A 23282-nucleotide genomic window follows, 5' to 3' on the forward strand; every position below is an offset into this window, starting at 1 on the left:
ACATTCACTTTGGAAAATGTGTAATTATACATTTTTTGCCCTTTTCAGATGTAAATCCTTTTAAAAACCTCTTGACTGATTTACAATTCAGGAAGGTCTTTCTGGGATGACCTGGGAGCCATCTTTTTCAAATGTAATCATCAGGAAAGCTAGTACATCATTCCCCAGGCTCTGTGGGAGGGTAGGAACCTAAGCTCCATAGGTACCAATTATACAGATGGCCTAATAACAGAGAAAAACAGATGTGAACTCAGGAATAACTCAACGTGCTAGACACATCCTACTGGTCAACCTGTGCCCCTGACATCCTCCAGCATGTGTCCATAGCTCACCCTAGAGCTTGAAAACCCTCCTACCATTTGTTTCCAGACAGCTTATGTTAGACCGAGTTCTGATCCCTCTTCTCTATTTCAATAGGCCTGAACAAAGTCTTCTTGTGCAACTTTTTGTTTTAACAACATCCCTGAGAAGAGTAGCTCTTCAGGTCCCTCTGACCTTGGGGACTGGCCAAGGGGAGGAGGCTGCCCCCCTTATTAAGGAGCTAATACTTCTCCTGTAGGAAACGGCTGCAAGACAACAGCTGTCCTGCTCCAGAGTTGCTCTCTTCCACTTCTGGCTACAAGGGTGCTGATTATGATTAAATTCTAGCACCATCTAATGAGAGACATGGTGAACTTGACAAGGAAGGAACGAGATTATGTACTGAGGAAGCTTTCAGTGGTAGCCAAGGGAATACCTGTAGGGCGAGGTTTTGAGGGTGTTTAATCAAGGGGGCCAGGATTAAGAACTGAACGAAAGCAATATATTGACTTGGCAGCATTTTCCTGGAATGTTTGACTTTACACCTGGGTAAGGGCCCCAGAAAAGGAACACTCACTGCTAAAAGTAACTCATAGAAGTTAAGAATAAGATGATTCATGCTGAACAAAGTGCAAATGCCTCTGTTGTCTGACAGGTTGTAGAGGAAGAAGATGATGACTCAGGAATGTGGGCCTGATGGAATTTTTATGACATCCGAAGGCCCAATAGAGAATCCCAATAGGGGAATGCAGCATTCAGCAGGGCAGTCAGGAATGCATTGGTAGGGGTACAAGCATCCAAGAGAAGTTCAGTGACAGCTCATCCCAGAGCGACAGGGCAGAAACAAGGAGGAGCGCTCACAGAGCTGGTCTGATCAGTATCCATGAGGATGACAAGCCCTGAAGTAATTGAGTCTAGGTGGCAATGCTTAACTGCCAGAAACAAGGGGTCCATAGGACTGGAGTCATAGACAAAAGGGGCTGGACCTTCAGGGAGTTATGGAGATTGCTAGTAAAACATGACACCAACACATGCCAAATAGATAGCCCTGAAGTGTGCTGTTTGACATCTATGATCAGAAGCAGGCTAGAAGGGAACAGGAAGCTGAGGGCTATTGTCTCAATAAAAACTCACAATTCTCTGCTCAGTTCTCAAACCTAAAACAATCCTGAGATCCAGAACTTTCTGACCGAAGAGATGACCATGTGCACAGGAGGAACAAGTCTGTACCACCACAGCAGGTGTACACTGTTCTGAGTCCCCTAATCCTTCCCCAAAGAGACTTACAGTCATTTACTCATGTGATTTAATGTACTGGGGAGAGGGAAATAACCAGAGAACTATAAGACACAGAGTCTGAGTTGACTCCGTGTATCATCATGGTCCTCCAGTAACAGTGCGAACCACAGGAGTCATGGAATGAATGGAATCCTGCTAAAGTCTGGCTCAGAGTGGATCCACTGTGACAACAGATATAACTGGCTGTCATTTCTCTGTCTCCAAATATACAATTGAGTTGCCAGTTGGAGGCTGGAGTGTTCTTCATTTTGAATCCTTGATTTTATTGGAAAGACCAAGTGGAAGATTCCAAAATTATTTCCTTCTCCCTCCTCCCAGCCAAGATAGTAAATCAAAGCATCCCTGGAGAATAGGAAGAGATAGTGGAAATTAGCATCACATTAGAGAGCCTGGCCCTAACTTCTTTATTCTGGCCCTCAGAGAAAATGAATGGATTGTGGAGAATGACTGTAGCCTATGTAAGCTGAGGCAAGTAACAGCTCTGGTCATGGTTGCTATGCTACATGTGGTATTGTTGATAAATGCTGACCAATAAGGATTCAGGTGCATGGTACACAGACATGGGTTTTGCAGGTGTACTTTAAAAAACATTTGTTTGTTTTGATCAGAAAAGATCAGGGAAAAGCTGCATTTGTGTGGAATAGACAAAAATATGTACTTATAGTTTTTCCCCAGGATTACATTAACTCTCCCACTTCTCTGTCATAATATATTCAAAAGGAATCTAAATCATTTGGACATGTCACAGATTATCGCATTATTGGATTGATGCCATTACATTGATGAAACACTGGTAGCTAGTACATTGGAGACTTTGTTAAGACACATTTTAAAGAACAGCTGTTTCTGTCAAGCATTTAGTGGTCTAGTGGTCAGGGGTATTTGTAATATCTCCTGAAGGGTAAAAGACAAAATTACTAATTCCTACAGGCATGAGTCTCAGTGAGCTCCGGGAGTTGGTGATGGACAGGGAGGCCTGGCGTGCTGTGATTCATGGGGTCGCAAAGAGTCGGACATGACTGGATGACTGGTCTGATATGATCTGATAGTAGAGAAGAAACCACGACACATGGTAGGACTCTGGTGGTTTGGCTAGAAAACATTGTGCACATAGAAATATTGTTACAGCCCTTAAGTCCAATGATATGGGAGGCTTCCAGTTTTGAATAAAGTCCCAGAGTAGAAAAGGGTTCTGAAGCTGCCGCGGGCTGTGGTACTAGTGGTTCTATTACTTGGGCCATATCATCTAACAGGTTCTATATTGTTAGAAGTGTCAGTGGTGAGAAAAGATGGAATCCAAGTTTACAGCAAACCCTAGTGAGAGAATCCTAATGCCTACTACTGGGCTTCTGGAACAAGACCATGTCATCTGCGGTGGAGAATTCCACTTCATTAGAGAGTCATCTTCTGGCATGATACTTGGCCAAGGGGCACCAAGTGGTAATTGCCCACAATGAGCTGAGTTATTTTAGACCCCCAACATCATAGAGCAGAAAGCTCAGCAGTGTCCATCTTAAGTCAGAAAAGATGCATTTGAGATTGAAATTAAGAGTATGGGCAAGCTGCATGAGCAGGTGGCCCAGACTCTATGTCATTCACTAGTGCCCCATTGTAGATGAATTCTCTATGAGCAATTGAAAAGAGGAGGAAAAGGCCTAAGTTTGATTTCTGAATGGGTGGGCTCAGTATAGGTGTGCAAACTGAATCTGGATAAACATGGGGATGGCAGTGTTTCTTGATAATAGTGGAGACAGAAAAGTCTTTCCAGTGGGTGGAAGAGCAAATGGGGAATATGATCACACACTCTTTGTAGAAGTAGAACTGACCTTAAGGGAGAATACATGTTTATTTCTGTACATTTGCTAATGGCCTAGCAGAATGGTCAGGGGTATGGAAGGAAAAGACCAGGAGATCAGAGACGAGAAGGTCTGGGATTGCTGCGGATGGATACGTGGGAGTTGGATGCTGCAAGTGTAATGTTTGAATATGTTAATGCCTAACAGAAAGCATCCACCAAAGAGGCACTGAACGAGGAAGTAGACAAAGTGACATGGCCAACTGACATTGGTCCCATTGTCAGTGACCATCCAGACTGGCTTTTATGGAATGGAAGAGCCACAGAGCCCACACTGGTACTTCTTGATCATGAGCAGGGATTAAATAATGTTTATGCTCACTGCTTTGTCTTTTAATTGTCCCATTTTAATTTAATGTCTTTTAATTTGTCTTTCTATTGTGCTTAAAATCCAGAAACCAAGAATTATAATAATTATACAAACAAGTCATGAGGTTTACAAGAAAATTACCAATACCAAAATTATGTAGCAAGGTAGGATTTGACCAGAAACACAGTAAATTGCACAGAGAGGAGGTTCTTACTTTATTAATTATACCTATTTAGATTCAGATATTGAGTCAGACTTTGCATAAAAATCTTCTAAAATGTGGCTAATAATAGTGATTTTGGGAGGGGGGTTTACATAAAATGGGAGCAAGTGAATCAGCAGAAAGGTTTTATTTAAAATGCAATTGTATTCTCAATTTTGTTACATCTGAGGGGAACCTTGTGGATTATATATCATTCAACCCTTTAGTCAGGGAAAATAAGGCTTTGAGAAAGGATACAGTGGCACCAATTAGTGATAAAACTATGGTTAAAATCCAGCTATTCTGAGATTCCAGTGTTTTTCCACTAAGTCATATAGTCTCCTGTATTTAGAATAATGTTACTTGAAAATATTGTGGTTATGTACATGAAATTCATATTCCTTGAAATAACTGCTCTCTTAATCTGTCTTAATGAAGGCCCTGAATAAGTCCTGCATTTGTTTCATTCAAAAGAAGAATTGAAAATGCAGCTTGAGAAAATGGTGATAATTGTACAAAAAGTGATGACAGGTTGAAAATTCTCCAAATTATGAACTTATCCCAGCTATTTTCATACATATTTAATGCTAAATATTTTCTGCAAATGTAAGTAACCTATTCTACCCCTAAATACTCTTTTTTGATGATCATGTACCATCTTGAGATTGTAGATTTTTCTATCCTAAACTTAATATTTCATTTAAAAATTTAATTTGCTTTTGGTCAGTTTATTGACGCAGTAGCTCACTTTCAGGATTATTTCCATTTCAGATTCTCAACTTCAGATTATTTCTGGAGCACTAGCCAATCAGCATTTCACATTGATTTTTTTTTAAACATTGTTTTTTCTTTCTCAGATTCCTCATCAATGCAAGTATTTTCATCACTGAGGTGATAATTTGGAGATCATAGGGTGACAAAAGTTTGCCTGAGAATAATTTTCTCCTTCTCTATTACAAATTCAATAGTTTTGTAAAAGATTTTTTTATTATGCAAAACATATTTCATGTAAGAGTGAGCATTTGTAAGAAAAAAGGCCTACTTGTCTAAGATTTGACTGAGTGCTCGAACCAGAGAGTAAGTCTAACATAAAGCCAAGAAGATTTAAATGATTTCCTCCTTCTCCTACTCTTTAAAATACTGACACTCATGAAAGTCTTTTAATGTTATAGCAACACCATCCTGGCCTCAAAGTCCTTTCTCCCCTTTTTGCTTTCTGCACCACAATTTCTGACAAGCCACCCACTCACTCCTAACCCTCCTCATTTTAAAGTCTGAGAGGGATGTAGTTCTCTATCACGGTTTCTCCTTTCAGTCCACCTGGTATTTATCTGTTCTCTTTCCAGAGAAAAGGAAAGCGTGTCTGTGTGCACGTGTTTCTGTGTGTGTATGTGTGCCTGTGTGTGCCTGCATGTGGCTGTGTGCACGTATCTCTGTGTCTATGTATTTCTGTATGTGCGTTTCTGTGTGTCTCTGTGTGCCTGTGTCTGTCTGTATGTCTTTTGCAGGTGTGTCTCTGTAGGTATCTGTGTCTCTCTATATGTGCATTTGTATGTATATCTGTGTGCAAGTGTGTGACTTTGTATATCATATCTTTGTGTGTCTGTGTATATATATGTGCATGTGTGTGTTTCTGTGTGTGTGTGTGTGTGTGTGTAGGAATTGAGGGGAGTGAGAAGTAAGTAGGTAACCTAAATGGCCTTAACATTTCATCCATCTCCACCAAGCTTTAGACAGGCTTCTTCTGTCTCTAACTTCCCTTGTGGCTCAGAAGGTAAAGTGTCTGCCTGCAATGTGGGATACCTGGATTTGATCCCTGTGTCAGGAAGATCCCCTGGAGAAGGAAATGGCAACCCACTCCACTACTCTTGCCTGGAAAATTCCATTGACGGAGAAGCCTGGTAAGCTACAGTCCATGGGGTCACCAAGAGTCAGACACGACTGAGCGACTTCACTTTCACTTTTCTGTCTCTAGGCCCCTGACTTCCCTTTCCTTAGAGCTTACTTTAATTTTAATTTCTTAATATAATCTTGATATATAAAAATACATATTTAATGAATAAGATTCAATGAGTTTGGACATATACAAATATGGGAACCATCACCAAAATCAAGGTAATAAACATAACTCATTGCCTCCAAAATTTCCTCATGTCTCCCTTTTTAGGAGATAAGAATACCTAACATGAGCTTTACCTACTCATATTTTCAAGTGCACAATTCAGTATCATTAACCGTAGGTACTACACTGTACAGCAGATTTCTAGAATTTATTCATCTTGTACAACTGAAACTTTATACCAATAGAAAAACAATTCCCTGTGCAAGTGGGGGAACCAGACAAAAAGCATTTGCCATAGTTCAAGTGTGAAAGAGAATCTGAAAAACAACAGGATGAGTTTTTTTCAACGACCTGATTTTGAGGGAAAGGTAATAAGAAAAGATGCTGTCAAGGATGTTGCCCATTTTCGTGGTATGATTTGGCAATAGGAACCACTGCGAAGTTTCAGAAGGGACATGTTACAGTCAGATACAGATTTTAGATAGGTCCCAGGTGACTGTGCAGGGATCCATTTGAAGGAGAGGAGGTGGAAAACCATAAAGAGGCCACGATGGGAATCCAAATAAGAGGTGATAGGGTGTAATGAGGCATAACTGAATTAAATACTCTAGGCAGCAATAATTCATTTAGTTTGCAAGTCAACTATTAAAAAGAAATAATTCAGTAGTGTATGACTTTCCTTTAAATATCCATAGCAGATGTGAGTAGTCCCTTTACAGGAATATTGGAACCACTCAAAAGCTCTAATCAATTGACAATAATAACTTCTTGAATTTCAGAGGTAGAATAGAAAATTAAATTCTTCAGTTCAAGAGAATAAAACTGGCCCCCACATAGGAAAATTTTCTTCATTTGAAAGCAGAAATGTCATCTGAACCTCATGAGGTCAGTTTGAGCTTGATAAAGTATTACACAGGGAATGAAGGAAAATTGGTCAATTTTGAAAATAATCAGTTATTATCTCTGGTTCAGCTATATTTTTTAAAAAACTTTTATGTGCAATTCTGTACTTTTTGAATAAAATGGTAATCTTTTATTTTTGAAACATTCTTTGAAGTATAGAGACTAAAATATGTTTAAAATATATTATTTGCAGAATTTTCAATTGGTAAATAAAAGGCAGAATCAGATGTTTCCCTGCTGGAATTGTAATACTTATTTTAGAAGCAACATTATTACCAAATCAGAATTTGTGGCAGCTCATGCAGTCTGATTCTGATACCAATCAGAGATATCAATCTCTTTCCAGCTCTTCTTTACAGGTGTAAGCTATGCTTAGGAAATAGTTTCTCAGTATTTTTGAAATAAGCAATGTGTTTTCACAACACTTATTTACAATATTCCCTTAGCCTTAACACTTAGTCTCTCAGTTCAACTAGCAAATTCTATTCCCCTTCTAAGACTTTACTCATGGGCCCCTAAAATTTCTCTTATTTTCCTAGGAAGAATTATTCTATCTTAGTTAATTTTTTACATGTTTCTTTTCCCCAATCCAAACATCTTTCATTTTTACTTCCCTCCGTAACAATTATACCTTCTAAGGTCTGGCATTTCAAGTCAACTTGCCTGAGACCTGCACTCCCTTGCATGTCTGTCTTTTTTGTCTAATTCATGTAGTTAAAATATACAGTGTCTATTCTCTTACAAATAAGCCAAGGCTGAGGAAAGCTGTATGGCAAGGAAGTTTGGTGTCACTGTGGGTTGTCACTAAGCTCAAAAGGGCCCTCAATATAATACTGGTTTCTTCTCTCCCTGCCTACTTCCTCTATCACTCATTTCCAGGACTATAATAAACCTCATTCAATCTTCAAACATTTAACCTCTATTCATTTCCTCTTCACTCTTGAGCAAATAACCTCATATCTCACTGAGAAAAACACAGCCACCAGGAGGAAACATCACCACTTCCTATCAAACTTACAATCTGTCTGCTTCTGTACTAATGATCTCTTTTTCTTTAGTTTCACTAGGGTAGTAGTTTTAAACTTTGGCTCCGCATTGATAATAGCATCTGGGGAGTTTTCAAAAAATACTTCTGCCTAGGCTCAAACACCAGAGATGGTGGTTTAAATAGTTTGGGTTAGAGCTTGACTATGTTTTTGAAATTTCTTCAGATGATTCTAATGTAGTTAGGGTTGGGAATCAATCTTTGAAAAATTTCAGATTCTATCTTCTCAAATCATATACTCAAATTCACGCTTTCCTTCTTTTCTATATGTAGAGGGAGTATAAAGAATCACTCCCTTTCCTCTTAAAAATGAAACCAAATGAAACCAGATCAACCAGCTAACCAACCAAGCAACAAAAACACTTAAGAAAATTTCTCCGTCATACCTGTGGTGAGGAGTTTTCTGTATCAGCTTAGCTAGGCTGTGGCAGCCAGTTACGCATCCAAATGTGACTGGGCACGTTTCTGTGATGGATTCTGTAGAGATAGTTAGCATCTCTACACAGCTGACTCTAATTAACATGACTGTCCTCAATTACCTGAGTAAGCATGGCTGATTTCATCAGCTGAAAGTCTGAAAAACTTCAAAAGCTTAGGCTCCAAAATGGAGAGATTCTACCTGTGGTCTGCAGTGTCCATTTTCATCCAAGAGTTTCCAGCCTACATTTGATACAATCCAGAGGTCTGAAAAGAATTAAATATTAACACACACACACACACACATAAAATAACCACACCTGGTTCAGGACTTCTCTGGTGGTCCAGGCGTTAAGAATTGGCTTGCCAATGCGGGGGACACAGGTTCAATCCCTGGTTTGGGAAGATTCCACGAGTTACAGAGCAACTAAGCACAGTCGCCCCAACGTGTGCCACAACTAGTGAGCCTGTGCTCTAGAGTGTGTCTGAGAGATGCAACTACCGAAGCCCACGCTCCTAGAGCCTGCATTCTACAATGGGAGAAGCCACTGCAATGAGAAGCCTGCAAACCACAACAAAGAGTAGCTCCTGCTCGGGTCAGCTAGAGAAAGCCCATGCACAGCCACAAAGATCCAGGACAGCCATAAATAAACAAGCAAGCAAGCAAGAAAACTGCCCCATCATTCCACTCAAACAGCCTGCACATGTTGTAATTAACCTTGTTTTGCAAAAACATTTTCCAAGTGGCTATTCAATTGACACATGCTTGGGAAGTTCAGGCTTTGTGTTTTACAGCTCTGGTTCACCTACTCTGTTAGATATGAAGTGTCCATTCCTGCATGAGTCGACTTGTCTCATTATTAAGTTCAGTTGTTCAATTTATAAATACACATGTTGGATTGTATCAAATGTTTTCTACCATCTTAAGATTTTTACACTAATGTAACTCATTTTCCAATATGAACTAATCTTGCATAACTGGGATAACTGAACAAGGTCATAAGTCTATTACTTTTATACATTGCTAGACTGGGTTTGTTAAGTTTTGACTTTTGATATTGAAAGAGCCTCTTAATGAAACTGAGATGGGAGTGAAAAAGTTGGCTTAAAACTCAACATTCAGAAAATGAAGATCATGGCATCTGGCCCCATTACTTTATGGCAGATAGATGGGGAAACAATGGAAATAGTGACAGACTTTATCTGTCTGTCACCAAAATCACTGCAGATGGTGACTGAAGCCATGAAATTAAAAGACGCTTGCTCCTTGGAAGAAAAGCTATGACCATCCTAGACAGCACATTAAAAAGCAGAGACATTACTTTGCCAACAAAGGTCCATCTAGTCAAAGCTATGGTTTTTCCAGTAGTCATGTATGGATGTGAGTTGGACTATAAAGAAAGCTGAGTGCCGAAGAACTGATGCTTTTGAACTGTGGTATTGGAGAAGACTCTTGAGAGTCCCTCGGACTGCAAGGAGATCCAACCAGTCCATCCTAAAGGAGATCAGTCCTGGGTGTTCATTGGTAGAACTGATTTTGAAGCTGAAACTCCAATACTTTGGCCATCTGTGATGTGAACAGCCGACTCACTAGAAAAGACCCTGATGCTGGGAAAGATTGAAGGTGGGAGAAGAAGGGGATGACAGAGGATTAGATGGTTGGATGGCATCACTAACTCGATGGATGAGTTTGAATAAGTTTCAGGAATTGGTGATAGATAGGGAGGCCTGATGTGCTGCAGTCCATGGAGTCTCAAAGAGTCAGACATGACTGAGCAACTGAACTGAACTGATGGGCATTTATGTTAATTTTTTGTACGTGAAAATGGCAATTTGGCCTTACTTCTCTTTTAATTGCCATAGGCTTGTTAATTTTATTGATATATTCAAAGCATCAAATTGTTGGAAAGTCATTTTTTACTTCATAATTAATGCAAATATTTCTTAAATTTTACAAATAAGATATAATATTAAATAAAATTAAAATAAAAGTTTATTTGGAGTTAGTTGAACAGAAATAAAAATTTCAACATTTTCCAATTATAGTTCTACTGTTACTTTTAATAGGGAACTATTTTGGCTGAATTTTCTACAAAATTTGTTGACTATAGATTTTCAGCTCTTAAAAGCCTAGGTAATTAATAGTCAAAAAGTCAGATTCATTAATCATTTATCTAATTATAATCTTTTAGATTTGGAATTATTTAAAAAAAATGTTCCAAGATATATTTCATCCAAGAATACTCTAGTTTACCATAAACGTACTATATACTACTGTTGATGTTAGTGAAAGGTTGAGAAGGATAGCACATTACATAAAAGTTGATCAATCAACTCGATGTATTCCTAAATTTAATTATTTTTATAGAGATAAATAGGAAGAAAAATAAAAGTAAAAATTCAAGTTCAGTAGATTTCCTATAATGTTTTAAGGTTAAAGAAATGATATAAAATGTCCTTGCCATAGAAAGTTATCAAATATGTAAGCCCACTCATAGAGGGACCCACTGGCTCAAAAGGGTGAATTTAAGGCTTAATAAGAGTAACAAGTTCAATGAATTAAAATGTATCAAATATGTTAAAAGTTCAATTTCTTGATCTGGGTGGTTGTTTTAAGAGTATATAGTAATTTATTAAGTTACACATTTAATTCTGTTTTCTGTATTTGTGCTGTTTAAAACGTACTTTTTAAACTGAGTGAATGAACTCATCATATAATTTTCAGAAAAAATATTCCAGAAAGTTCTATTTCTATGTTAAGTATCAATATATCAAGTTGATAAAAACAGGCAGCCAAAGTTGATATTTTCAATATTTATTAGTAAGGCTGAGGCCACAGCCTTTATACAGCACAATTTGCATAAGTTATCAAGATACATCTTGTATACAATCACAAAACCAAGACATATTTTTACATAGAGTAAAACTCAAGACAGATTTACAAGCATTTCTATACAATTCTCATGTATTTCAGTTCAATTTATATAACCTTTAGCCCAAGAATTTTTCATTAGATTTCATTAGATGGTTCATTAGATTTTCGAGAGATTTGGGTAGAACAGAAAAAAGAACACATTAGCAAATCACCAACACGGCATGCAACATATAGTTAGAAACAAGACATATCTCCAAGTACTCTATTTTTTATTTTTAAACCAATTTTATTAGGTTTTTATCTTTTCAGACAAGAAACTTATTTCTTTTAACATCGGATGTGTTTTTGTTAGGATATCAGCACACACATTAATTGGTAGTGGGAGCACCTGAGCACATCACCAACAAATATACATACACAATCAAACAAGAATCATATTCACATGCTGAATGCCACAGGGAATTAATATTTCAACTTCGTCTAGTATACCAAATGGAGAGTTATGTACAGGGTAACGAATTAAGAAAATGCTCTCAATCTACCTATCAGAGAAGGAATCATTTGATTAAATGATTTTTATTTAAAGGGAGTCTTTAATAATAACAACATGGAACATACAGAAAACATCAATGTGTCATATTCAATGAGAATATCTGTTTCACTCATTCATTCTTGTGTCACATCAAAGGCAAGTTATTATTAAAGAGACAGCTCATAATTATTCACTGAGCTTTCTTTTACTTCCAGCTCAAGCTCAAAGAGGGAAAATCACTCTGTCACACATAGAGTTATAAACACATACATAGCTGTAGCTGGCTGCTTTTGGAATATTAGACATTGTAGCAATGAAAATAAGTTTTTAAAAATATTGTTAGTTATGATTTAAATAATAAAGTAAAAAAATACTATAAACATCTTTATGATATCTTAATGAAATGAAACACTGATCAAATCATTTCTAATAAATTGGGCACAATATAGTATATAATTTCATTTTACTTCACATCACCACCAACCTAGTTCACTACCTCTATCACCATGATCATCACAACCGTTCCTATAATAAGAATCAGTATCAGCTGGTTACCAGCTATAATATTCCCACAGTATGACTATTTTAATGTGTGTGATCCATAAAATTAAATCCACTGATATGCTGAAAATATGCATTTATTAATGTGATTAATTACAATATAGGCAACATTAAGGAGCAAAGACAATCACTTCCTCTTAGTCTTGGATACTCTTCTTTTAAACTGAAATAATAAAGAGTTCAGAGTCACCAAAAGTCTCCTTAACCTTAAGTAAAACAGGGAAACACAAACTTCTTAGTATTATCTATGTCTGTAATGACCATTCTAGACATCCCTGTCTTGTGTAAAAATTCACTCTGTGCTTTTGCTTCACAGCTAAAGGTTTCTTGGGGACCAAATTTTAAACCAAGAAGCAACTTGTGTCTGATGACTCAATGAAATTGTGGGAAAAATTAAGATGCTCTTCAAGGTAAAAGTGCTGTAATTGGATTGATCACATGTTATTTAGAGATTACAAACTTTGTCTCTATTAGGATAAAAAAAGCTAATCCCAATAAAATAAATGAAATAAAAAGTGGAAAATCATGTGCTGTGATATATACAAAAAAGTAAAAAACACCGAGCCCTATTTGCAATTAAAAAAGAAACAGTTTTGTTGTAAGAAGGGTAATCAATATCAGAAGAAATGCATTTGTATAAGGTTCAGTGTTGCATAGAATAATTCCAGTACAATGTAGGTGTTTGGTCAGCTGCAAACTTGGCACGCTTGGCAGGATCTTACACTCTCTGAAGAGGGATGCTGGTGCACAAAAAGAAGCCCTGTCATGAACTCTCTTGATTGGCCTGGCCACATCACCAGTTCTGGAATAGAGGGTCCCCTGTCATGGTAAGATTCCTACTCTCTCATGTCAAATAGCTACCAAGGTATGATCTTTGTTTTGGTGGCAGCTGCTTTTGTGTATTTTAAAAGAAATGGCAACTGTAATGAAGTAAGCTAACTGGTCATGAACCTCTCATGCATACTTCTGGTGTAAGTGGCTGCAGAAGAGGACCCACGGGAGTGAGAGTCTCCTTTAAGGACAAACAATAGAGCCTTTTTATGTCAGCAGGAGATCTTCCTGAACCCTTTCCTTCCCCAATTATGTGATGATTATAAGCTCCCTAAAGTGCTAAGTTCTGCTGGAAATATCCATGGCAACCACCAGCAGATCTAGATGTCTCTAAAAATAAAATTCTAGCAATATCAAATCCTTAGTGATCCTCTCACCACATGCTCATTTTACAGCAATAATCAATGATAAAATTGCATTGTCAGGGGAGGGAGATTACAAAGTAGAGGGAAGAAAAGTGACTGTTACCTTTTCTAGACCGGAAAGGAGTGAATTTATATACCTCTATATATAATAAAGATATGTAACATGGAGTTTATTATAAATTATTTAATTTTTAATGTCTTAAATTTAATCAATGTCTGTCAGATTTCAAGTATGTTTTTTCTTTAAAAATGAGAAAATTCAATATCTGACCAATATGTTTCTAGAAAATTTCTCTAATTCCACTAAAACTTCACCCTTGAATAAAGAAGCAGCTTTTAAACTCAGAATTCACAGAGAAGCAATTTATTTTTGTGGGTTTGGGAATAGGATAAGATCAGTATAATTTATTTAATTTATGATAACCCAATTTGTAAATTATTTTTATTAAGTTTTTGACATTAAAAATTTTTTTAACCTTTTTTGGTTAAATGAAAGTTTATATAAGTTCATATTTTAAGAAAATTGGTTTTGGAGTTAATATACTGCTTTTATCCATGTCTTTGCTTACCATTGGTTTCAAAGATGCTTTTTCACATACAAAATTGGGGAAAAAACTGCATAATGCCTATTCCTCACTTATGTGTATAAAACTACATTTGGAAATGTGCTTTCATCTTTTCTCATAGATCACTTAGTTTGATCATCCCAACATCCCATTAGGAAGGTTAGGAATATGTAATTCTATTTTACCACAAATAAGAAAACTGAGGAAAATTGAGTTTAAGTGACATGTGCACGGTGACACTTAGTGGCAGAACCAAGGCCTGAAGCCAGGCTTTGAATCCCAGCTGAGTTCATCTCCTCTAAGTCCATGCAACTTCCTTGTTCATGTTGTTGGTTGATGGGGAAGAGGATATTTCATTTTAATGACTTAGACGTTGGTCCTTTTATTCTATATTATTAAAGTAGCTCAAAGAACACTTTCACCTTAACATAACATTTATTTTTCACATATTTTCCCAACACTGATGAACTTGATTACTGTGATACTGTCACTAAAGTAGGACAATAGAGCACTAGGGAGAACTTGAATTTGGTGTCAGGGTTTTCATTTTACAATCAGTTAACGTAGTAAGGAAAACAGAAACTGTGGAAGAGCAGGAAATGACACCAATTAATCAATGTCACAGATTAGTATGATTTGTTTGCCAGAGGAAGAACTTTCTCCCTGTGCGTTTATTACTCCAGAGAAAGAAAATATGTGGGATAGTACATTGATTTGCAACTTCACAAAGCACAAGTTATCATGCTTCCTAGAATATGTCAATTTGATCTAGGTCCTTTGGTATGCAGATTGAAAATGTCTTGGATTAAGGGTTATTTATGGAGATTTTCATGTTTTCAACCAAGGTTCCAACAGTTTATGGGACAATATTCTTTTCCATTAGCCAGTCATGGCTTTACTTCTAGATACATGTAATTCCATTTCTACTTAGTATTATTTTTAGTATACATTATTTCAAATTATACAAATGTGCTTTTACAACATGAATTCCAAAATTGGTGTAGTTCACCCTTATAACATTTAGACACAGAGAAAACTTATACAACATGATCTAAAAACTATAATTTCTAAATCTCTGGTCCTCCTTACTTCTTTCTAGTCTGGATACACACTGTGGGTGTATCCTATGTCAGAAGCTCAAAACAGTTATCTGAGAAGATGAAGAAGAAAGACTTTTGAAAACTGAGATTTGTTACATCAGTTCCTTCCTTTCAACCAAGCTCTTCTGCATAAAGGATTACTTTTGCCTGCGTTAGAAACCATATTAATCTTTAAGTCTCAGCCTTCAGTTCGCTATAGCTTAACTCTACTCAAAAATGTTTTGCATTAAGTAATCAAAATTTCTCTCACTGTTTTTCGTGACAGCCACAAGAAATCCAAGGTTTCAGAACTCCTTTTTTTCTCTTGTCTTCAATATATGGACTTTTTCTTTTGAGTTTTTTTCTATGTTCCACAACCATACATTTGCAAAGGTTTCAGTATGCTTTTGCTTTTTGTTCCTCTTCTCACGATTACCCCTGAAAACAGCTTAGAACCAATAGTATTCAACTATAGTCGCGATTAAGATTATTTAAAGCACTTTCTATACCCTGAGCAGACACATTTCTTCAGTGGGTTTGAGTAGGACTGACCAAAAGTTTGTGCCAGTTGACTATTCTTTTTCTGAGATCCACTTTGTCAAGCCAGATACAGGCTTCGCCAATCAAGGTCTTTTTCATAAACTTCCCTCCATTGGAAAAAAGTAAAATCTAGAAAAAATAGTCAAAATTATATATCTATTTGTGTGTACATTTTCAACTTCTTTTATGGACATTTACACATCAAAGAACTAACACAGACAAGAAAGGGTGAGGGTGAGAGGAATTAGCAGACATCCTTGTAGGAGAACTAATAACTAAGATGACCTCAAAAGATCTGCATAATATTAATTAATTCACATCAACATTTCCCAAAGGCAGAGACCTATCCTGCAGGACAGAATTCTAGATAAGATATGTGTTATCAGCTAATTCTAACTCAGTTTATGCTTAAATTGATAGAAAGTTTCAGAAAAGAACTTAACTAGTTTATGAAAAACCAACTCAAATACAAAATTATTTGAGTGGTAAGTAAATAAGTAAGAGTTTACAAGGCAGATAGAACATAACATTGATTTTAAATACCATTTACTTTACTGGGGATTTTACTATAGTAAGCTCTTCTAAAGTGGTTTCTTGTCATATGTAGAATTTACATTAGTTGAAATTCCATGGGATCTCAAACTCAAGAATTTTTTTTTTTAGGGATCAGTTGAAAGAAAGGTAGAGACAAGGTAGAGACAGCCATTAATCCTTGACAATTCTCTTACTCTTTCTCTTTCTTTTTGGAATCTCCTTCAGATAATTCATCTTTATTCCTGGCCAAAATTTACTTTTATGTTTCTGACTTCAAAATCTACTCTTCTATCTTTTCAAGCCTTTGATTTTGTGATTTCAAATTGCCTAATTATATATTTCATTTGGACCTGCCCTCATCAAATTTATTACATTTCAGACAAACTCATGATTTTTTTCTCCCTCTATCCCTTCTTTAACTACTCAGCCTCTGTGCCTGACACATCTGTTCACACAGACTTCAGAGTGTCTTTTAATCTTATTATTCCCTTTAACTCTAATGTCAGTTAATCCTCTCAATGCAGTTTTTGCTTTGTAATATGTCTTACATTAGTCTCCAGCACAGGCCTTCATTTAAGTACCAAAACCATGGTCTTCTCGTCCCACATTTTTCATCATTACCCTCCCTCCTCTTTCTCCTTTCTCATTCCTTGTCTCTACATCTACCAAAGGCATACTATGTATAAGCATTGTGCTAGGCTGCAGAAGACAGAGCAATGAAAATCAAGCTTTGCACCAGAGAAGTTGATAGTACAAAAACAGTGGCAGGTAAGTACATAAATGGTTGTGCAAAACTGGGAGTGATGGCCTAATAAGATAAGCAAAACATGTGAATAAGATGTGATGAAGTATACCACAGCCATCAGTAAAGAGATGACTTTACATTGAAAGATGTGGAATATTGTAAGAGATGGAGAGAAATGAAGAAGGGAGTACTGAAGGGGAGGAAAAATACAAGCAAACAATCCAAGAATGTGAAGATTCTGGTGTGACTGAAGTAAAGAGTGAGTGGAAAAGTATACAAAGAGATGAAATTAAATGGAATACAATTAAATACATATAACTCACTTTAGAGGATTCTGAATGGGTCAGGCTAACAGTGAATCATTGGAGGGTCATCTAGTCAGTGTTTTTAAAAGATATATCTGCCAGTAGTGTGATAAAATGAATTAAAAGCATAAGATAATGATGGCAAGTAGGCCAGGTATAGTGCTGAAATGATGTGCATAATAAAGATGAAGACCCAAAGAGGATTAGTGGCAGTGAGTGTGAAAAAAAAATCTGTATAAATGAAACTGAGTAGGTAAGATAGAGGCTAATTGGATGGGGTGAATGGGTTGTGGAATTTTCAAGGGCCCCTGGAAAGTTACCTCTAAAATTAACTTGTAAAATGTCACATAGTATATGATTGGCATATAAATATTGAATAATTAAACAGTAAATAAGTACAGTATAGGTGAAAATTTAAAAATAGGAACGGTATGAGTTACCTGAAGAGAATGTCCAGCAGGACTTAGGCTGAATCTAAAAGTCTCATTGAATGAAGGCTCTCGATCATGTCTACATACTCTTGTTTTTTTCTTGATCACCTTTTTTTGGGTAGATATGTTCATCACATATAGTTTCACATATAAATCTGAAAATAAGAATTCAGCTTATTAAGTGTCTACTAACAATACATTTATACAATTAGCATTATAATTGTATACTGGGAGCTTCCCTACATTTTACATAAAGCCAGTAGACTGTGAACAACTTGTTTCAGACAACATAGAGCAATTAAAATATACCTAATTAAAACACACCAATTTTATTAGCAGTTTAAATGTTTACTTGTATAATAAATATATCACTCTAAGTTTATGTTGGAAAAAAATCTAATTTTTAACCAGTAAAATATCAATTTGCTTTATATAAGATTAGATTTATAAGATTATAAATTAATTCTTATTTCATATTTTTTTTCAGATATATTTGATACACAGTCCAAATTTTAGTTAGCATTTTCTAGGGCATTTAGTTCATTCTCCTAAGGAGTTCTTAGATACATTATATTGCTTATTATCATAAAATTAGATACCTGGTAAGTGATCAGGAGATTTAAATTTGTAGGTAATATTTCTACACTGTAGGATTTCAACTATTAGTTGTTCCCCATCTGTCTTCATTTCTTTCTTCAATGCAATCTTGATTTCTCCCATTACCTGAGTTTTAACTGGAACAATTTAATTAAAAAGTTAAGGAATATGTCATGTCATATATTAACTGGTTCATTCAATAAGTTTTTTGTACATTCATTTTTTGAGCGTTTACCAAGAGCTCAACATCTTATCATATCCTATGGATACACAGATGAACAGAATACAGTCCAAGCCCTTAAGGAGTAGAAAGTTTCACAGGAAAACTAATAAATTATAAACTTAAAATGAGGTATGTTATGTATAATGATAAGCTAGTAACATGAAAGGTATGGAGGAAATGTAAGTAGGTGTCACTCAACTGTAGATTTTTAGGACAAAAGAGGTAATAGATGAGACAATAGGAGACTGTAGAAAGATAGTCGTACATACAAATAATAGAATTCTAATTTATAGCAAACATTAAGTCAAGTGAAATACAAGAAGCTGTCTGCCAACAGTTGCTCACTACCTACAAGGCTTACAAAGGAACACTTGCTAACACAACTAAATGTAGTTGTATATTATATCTACTTCCATTCTATTTTCTTTGTAAGAGAAGTGGCCAACAAGAATATATAGTAATAAAATTGCACTAGGGAAAAATATGAGTGATTTAAATGAATTCAAGACATTCTTCTTCTAGTATTTATCTTGGATCTTTATATTAGTGAAGAAGCAATTCATGCTAGGTCAAACTCTATGTTGATTTCAATGGATTTTCTCTCCTATATTGATTCATACATTTATTCACTTACTCATTCACCAACAAATATTTTATTTCCCACTCTACTTTGTGATAAGCACTCTGTTAGGAAGAATGGATACAATGGTAAGCCATCATACACATGCCTGCTGGTTTTATGGTTTTTCAGTCTATTGGGAAGAAGTACTTCAGTGAAATAATTTATTCAGTAAAGGTACAATTAGAGAGAGAGAAGATGTTCTGATGTATAAAAGCATGGTTACAATAAAGTCTAGGAAAGAACTTCATGAGCTGAAACCAGAAGAATAAGAAAGCATTAACTAGGTGATATGGATGGAGAAGAACATCCTAAAGAGAAGGAACAGTGTGTCCACAAAAGGCAACATCACTGGACCAAGGAACTAAATAAATATTCATGGGATTATAATATACTGTTAAGTGGTGCTATGTTTAGAATTTGCATTTTATCTTTAGAACAATTGAAATCCAGTGAAGGTCTTTAACACGGATGTAGATCATTTGTTCTCATATGTTTCAATCTCAGGCTTTCTTTATATTACAAAAAGAAAACACTGGTCCTCAAAGAACATTAAAGTTTCTAATTAAAAAGTAAAAGTATACATTTACAAATATTTATTCATTGGTTCCATTAAAATGACAAGAATATACCTGTAAGTAGGGATTTTAATGAAAAATAACCATAATTTAAAAAAACAGTGAGGCATGTACAGATTAATGTAATTATCTGTACTTGGCTTAATAGTGGATGGCTGAATTCTCATACTTGTTTCTACATTAAATCCAGTTCAATATGTTGTATTAGTTGAAATATATGATGGTCTTACATATATACATAGTTGGAAAATGAAGAAGTATTTTAGTATCCTTTTCAGATAACTGTGGACAATCTTTGATACTACCAAAACATGAAAAGTAGTGTTTCTTTTTTTTAAAGATTAATGGAAATGTAGAATCTGAAACCATATCAATGAACTTTTTTTGTACTTTTACTTTAAAATACTATAGTCTATCTTGTACCTCGAATGGATCATTTAACTTCACCTGAATTGGTAACATCATATACTATTTATTTTGTAAAATAATGGTCTATTGAGTTATGTAGGTCTTCAAAAATCTGACACAATTCATACAATATTAAAAACACTTTTGTTAATATCACCACCCATATCATGAAAAAAGTCTGAATTATGAAAAGCTGTCAAGCTCAGGGAAGCAGATAAAAGTTTTAGAAAATTTCATTTTTACTTAGAAGTTGATTTTTGTCATTGACAACAACTACTGTCATTGTTTTCTTAAAGTGACAAATTCATTTTGTTAATTTTTTAGAAAATGGCTGCTGAATGTACCATGGACTTTGTTAAGTGAATGCTGCAAAAAATTTATTTTTCATTCAAATCTCAAGACAGAGAGCAAAACCTCATCAATCAGGGCAGCAACTTTATCTGTAAAACAGGTATATTTCTTTCCTCCAAACCCATAAGAAATCAGACAGAACTAATACTGCTCCATTCCTCAAACTGTAACTGAGATGGAGGGGAATAAAAGAGTATTCTAAATGATAGGGAGGGAGTCAAGGACAACACCCCAACTATTTGAAGCTAATAGGAGCTAAAATCAGAAATGATCACATCAATTAGCATGATGAAAGGAAAAAAACAAAACTAATTTTTCTGGAAAAAATTCATGGTTATAGGTGGTAGGTTCAGAAACTCCAACTTGCCAGCATATAAAATTTGTTGTTGTTGTTTTCACTTTCTCACTTCTGAAGAAAGGTGGAATTAAAAACTTGTTAACTAACATTCTCAAATCATCACATTGCCTATTTTTTTCTTGGAAGGTTAAATTCACATGCTCCATAGTGTGATACTTGTGAAGCTCTTGTTAAGTTTTTCCTACTCAAAGACGGTTCCAGCTTGTTCTTTACTGTTTCTACTAAAAGTAAAAAAGAGACATGTCTACTGAGGTGGTCTCAAAGGATGTATGCATTAATTATGAGTTATCACTAACAATCATGCTTATCCTTTTACAGCTACAAAATGCCTTTGTCATTGAAATCAAATGCATGGATTGTGACAAAAACCTCTGTGTCCACTCCCTCCACAGGTTGGGGGAGATTGGTGGATGGGAGGGACAGTAATGCCAGATCATCTTGAGCCTTTGAACCAAAGGAGACAACACACACAGAGAGGACACGTGAGGGTGTTACATAATCTTGTTTGGAATAGAGAGCAAAGTAGCAATAAAAATTTTTTTGACCAGCCTCCAGGTCTCTTAGTTTCCCAAAACTTCCATTTTAGCTGTATTAATAATACAGCTAAATAGAAATTAATCCTACTCCAGAGAAGATATTTATCCTACAACATGGCACATAGCTCTGATTACGAGTAGAAAGAACATTGTCTTTTCTCCACTGTATATTCTTGGCTCCATTGCTGTAGATTAACTGACTGTAGGTGTGTGGGTTTATTTTTGGGCTCTCTATTTGTTCCATTTATCTGAATATCTGTTTTGGTACCAATACTATGCTGTTTTGATTACTGTAGCTTTGTAATATTGTCTGAAGTCTAGGAGGGTTATGCCTCTAGCTTTGTTCTTTTTCCTCAGGATTGCTTTGGCAATTCTGAGTGTTTTATGGTTCCATATAAATTTGGGATTATTTGCTCTAGCTCTGTGAAAAATGTCATGGGTAATTTGATAGAGATCACATTAAATCAGTAGATTGCTTTGGGCAGCATTATCATTTTAACAATATTAATTCATCCAATCCAAGAGCATGGAATATTTTTCTATTTCTTTGAATTATCTTCAATTTCCTTTATTACTGTTTTATAGTTCTTAGTGTATAAGCCTTTAATCTCCTTGAACAGGTTTATTCTACTTTAAAAGGGATTTTTTTTAACTTTCTCTTTCTGATATTCATTGCTAGTGTAAACAACTGCAACAGATTTCTGTATGTTAATCTTGTATCTTGCTGAATTCATTTATCAGTTCGAGGAGTTTTTGTGTGGAGTGCTGCTGGGAAAGCGGGACAGCCACATGTAAATCGACGAGGTTGGAACACACCCCCATACCATACACAAAAATAAACTCAAAATACACAATACAACTCCTACAAAAAAACACAGGCAAAACATTTTCTGACATAAATAACATTAATGTTTACTTAGGACAGTGTCCCAAGGCAATAGAAATAAAAGTAAAAATAAGCAAATGAGGCCTAATCATACTTACAAGCTTTTGCACAGCAAATGAAACCATAAACAAAATTAAAAGACAATCTATGGACTGGGAGAAAATATTTGCAAATGATGCAACTGACAAAGGTTTAATTTCCAAAAAATACAAATAGCTCATACAACTCAATAACAACAACAACAACAAAAGCCCAAAACAGTAGAAGACATATGTAGACATTTCTCCAAAGAAGACATACAGATGGTGAACAGATACATTTGCCAAAGTAAAAACAACACCCAGCTGTGGATGTGACTGGTGATGGAAGTAAGTCCAATGCTATAAAGAACAATATTGCATAGGAACCTGAAATGTTAGGTCCATGAATCAAGGCAAATTGGAAGTGGTGAAACAGGAGATGTCAAGAGTGAACATAGACATTTTAGGAATCAGTGAACTAAAATGGACTGGAATGGGTGAATTTAACTTAGACCATTATATCTACTACTATGGGTAAGAATCCCTTAGAAGAAATGGAATAGCCCTCATAGTCAACGAAAGAATCTGAAATGCAGTACTTGGGTGCAATCTCAAAAACAACAGAATGATCTCTGCTCGGTTTCAAGGCAAACCATTCAATATCACAGTAATCCAAATCTATGCCCCGACCAGTAATGCTGAAGAAGCTGAAGGTGAAGAGGTCTATGAGGACCTACAAGACTTTCTAGAACTAACAACCAAAAAAGATGTCCTTTTCATTACAGGGGACTGGAATGCAAAGTAGGAAGTCAAGAGATACCTGGAGTAACAGGCGAATTTGGCCTTGGAGTACAAAGTGAAGCAGGGCAAAGGCTAACAGAGTTTTGCCAAGAGATTACACTGATCATAGCAAACACCCTCTTCCAACAACACAAAAGATGACTCTACA

General features: G+C 35.8%; 2 protein-coding genes across 9 annotated transcripts in view; both read right to left on the reverse strand.

Moving 5' to 3' along the window:
- The window catches only part of LOC147374448 (uncharacterized), a 103140-nt gene extending 94578 nt beyond the window's left edge, over positions 1-8562 (reverse strand). Inside the window, exon 1 of one of the 4 annotated variants that reach the window (XR_015162776.1) lies at positions 8363-8498. The gene's annotated coding sequence lies outside the window, so the exon portion shown is untranslated. Of the gene's footprint in view, positions 1-8362 lie in introns of all 4 variants that reach the window. The other 3 variants (XR_015162779.1, XM_086397187.1, XM_086397189.1) reach the window with 3 other exon arrangements.
- Positions 8563-11192: 2630 nt separating this feature from the next.
- PCLO (piccolo presynaptic cytomatrix protein) overlaps positions 11193-23282 on the reverse strand; it is a 384975-nt gene continuing 372885 nt past the window's right edge. For all 5 annotated transcript variants that reach the window (XM_086398565.1, XM_086398563.1, XM_086398561.1 and 2 more), the window contains 3 exons: positions 18357-18491; positions 17767-17912; positions 11193-15871 (listed from right to left, as the gene is read on the reverse strand). In XM_086398565.1, the coding sequence (XP_086254691.1) occupies positions 15731-15871; positions 17767-17912; positions 18357-18491 (422 nt within the window). In that variant the 3' untranslated portion in view covers positions 11193-15730. The remainder of the gene's footprint in view (positions 15872-17766; positions 17913-18356; positions 18492-23282) is intronic.

The sequence above is a fragment of the Bos grunniens genome, chromosome 4 (assembly GCF_055505025.1).
Source record: "Bos grunniens cultivar Pamir isolate PY7600 chromosome 4, Bosgru_T2T1.0, whole genome shotgun sequence".
Lineage (NCBI taxonomy): Eukaryota > Metazoa > Chordata > Mammalia > Artiodactyla > Bovidae > Bos > Bos grunniens.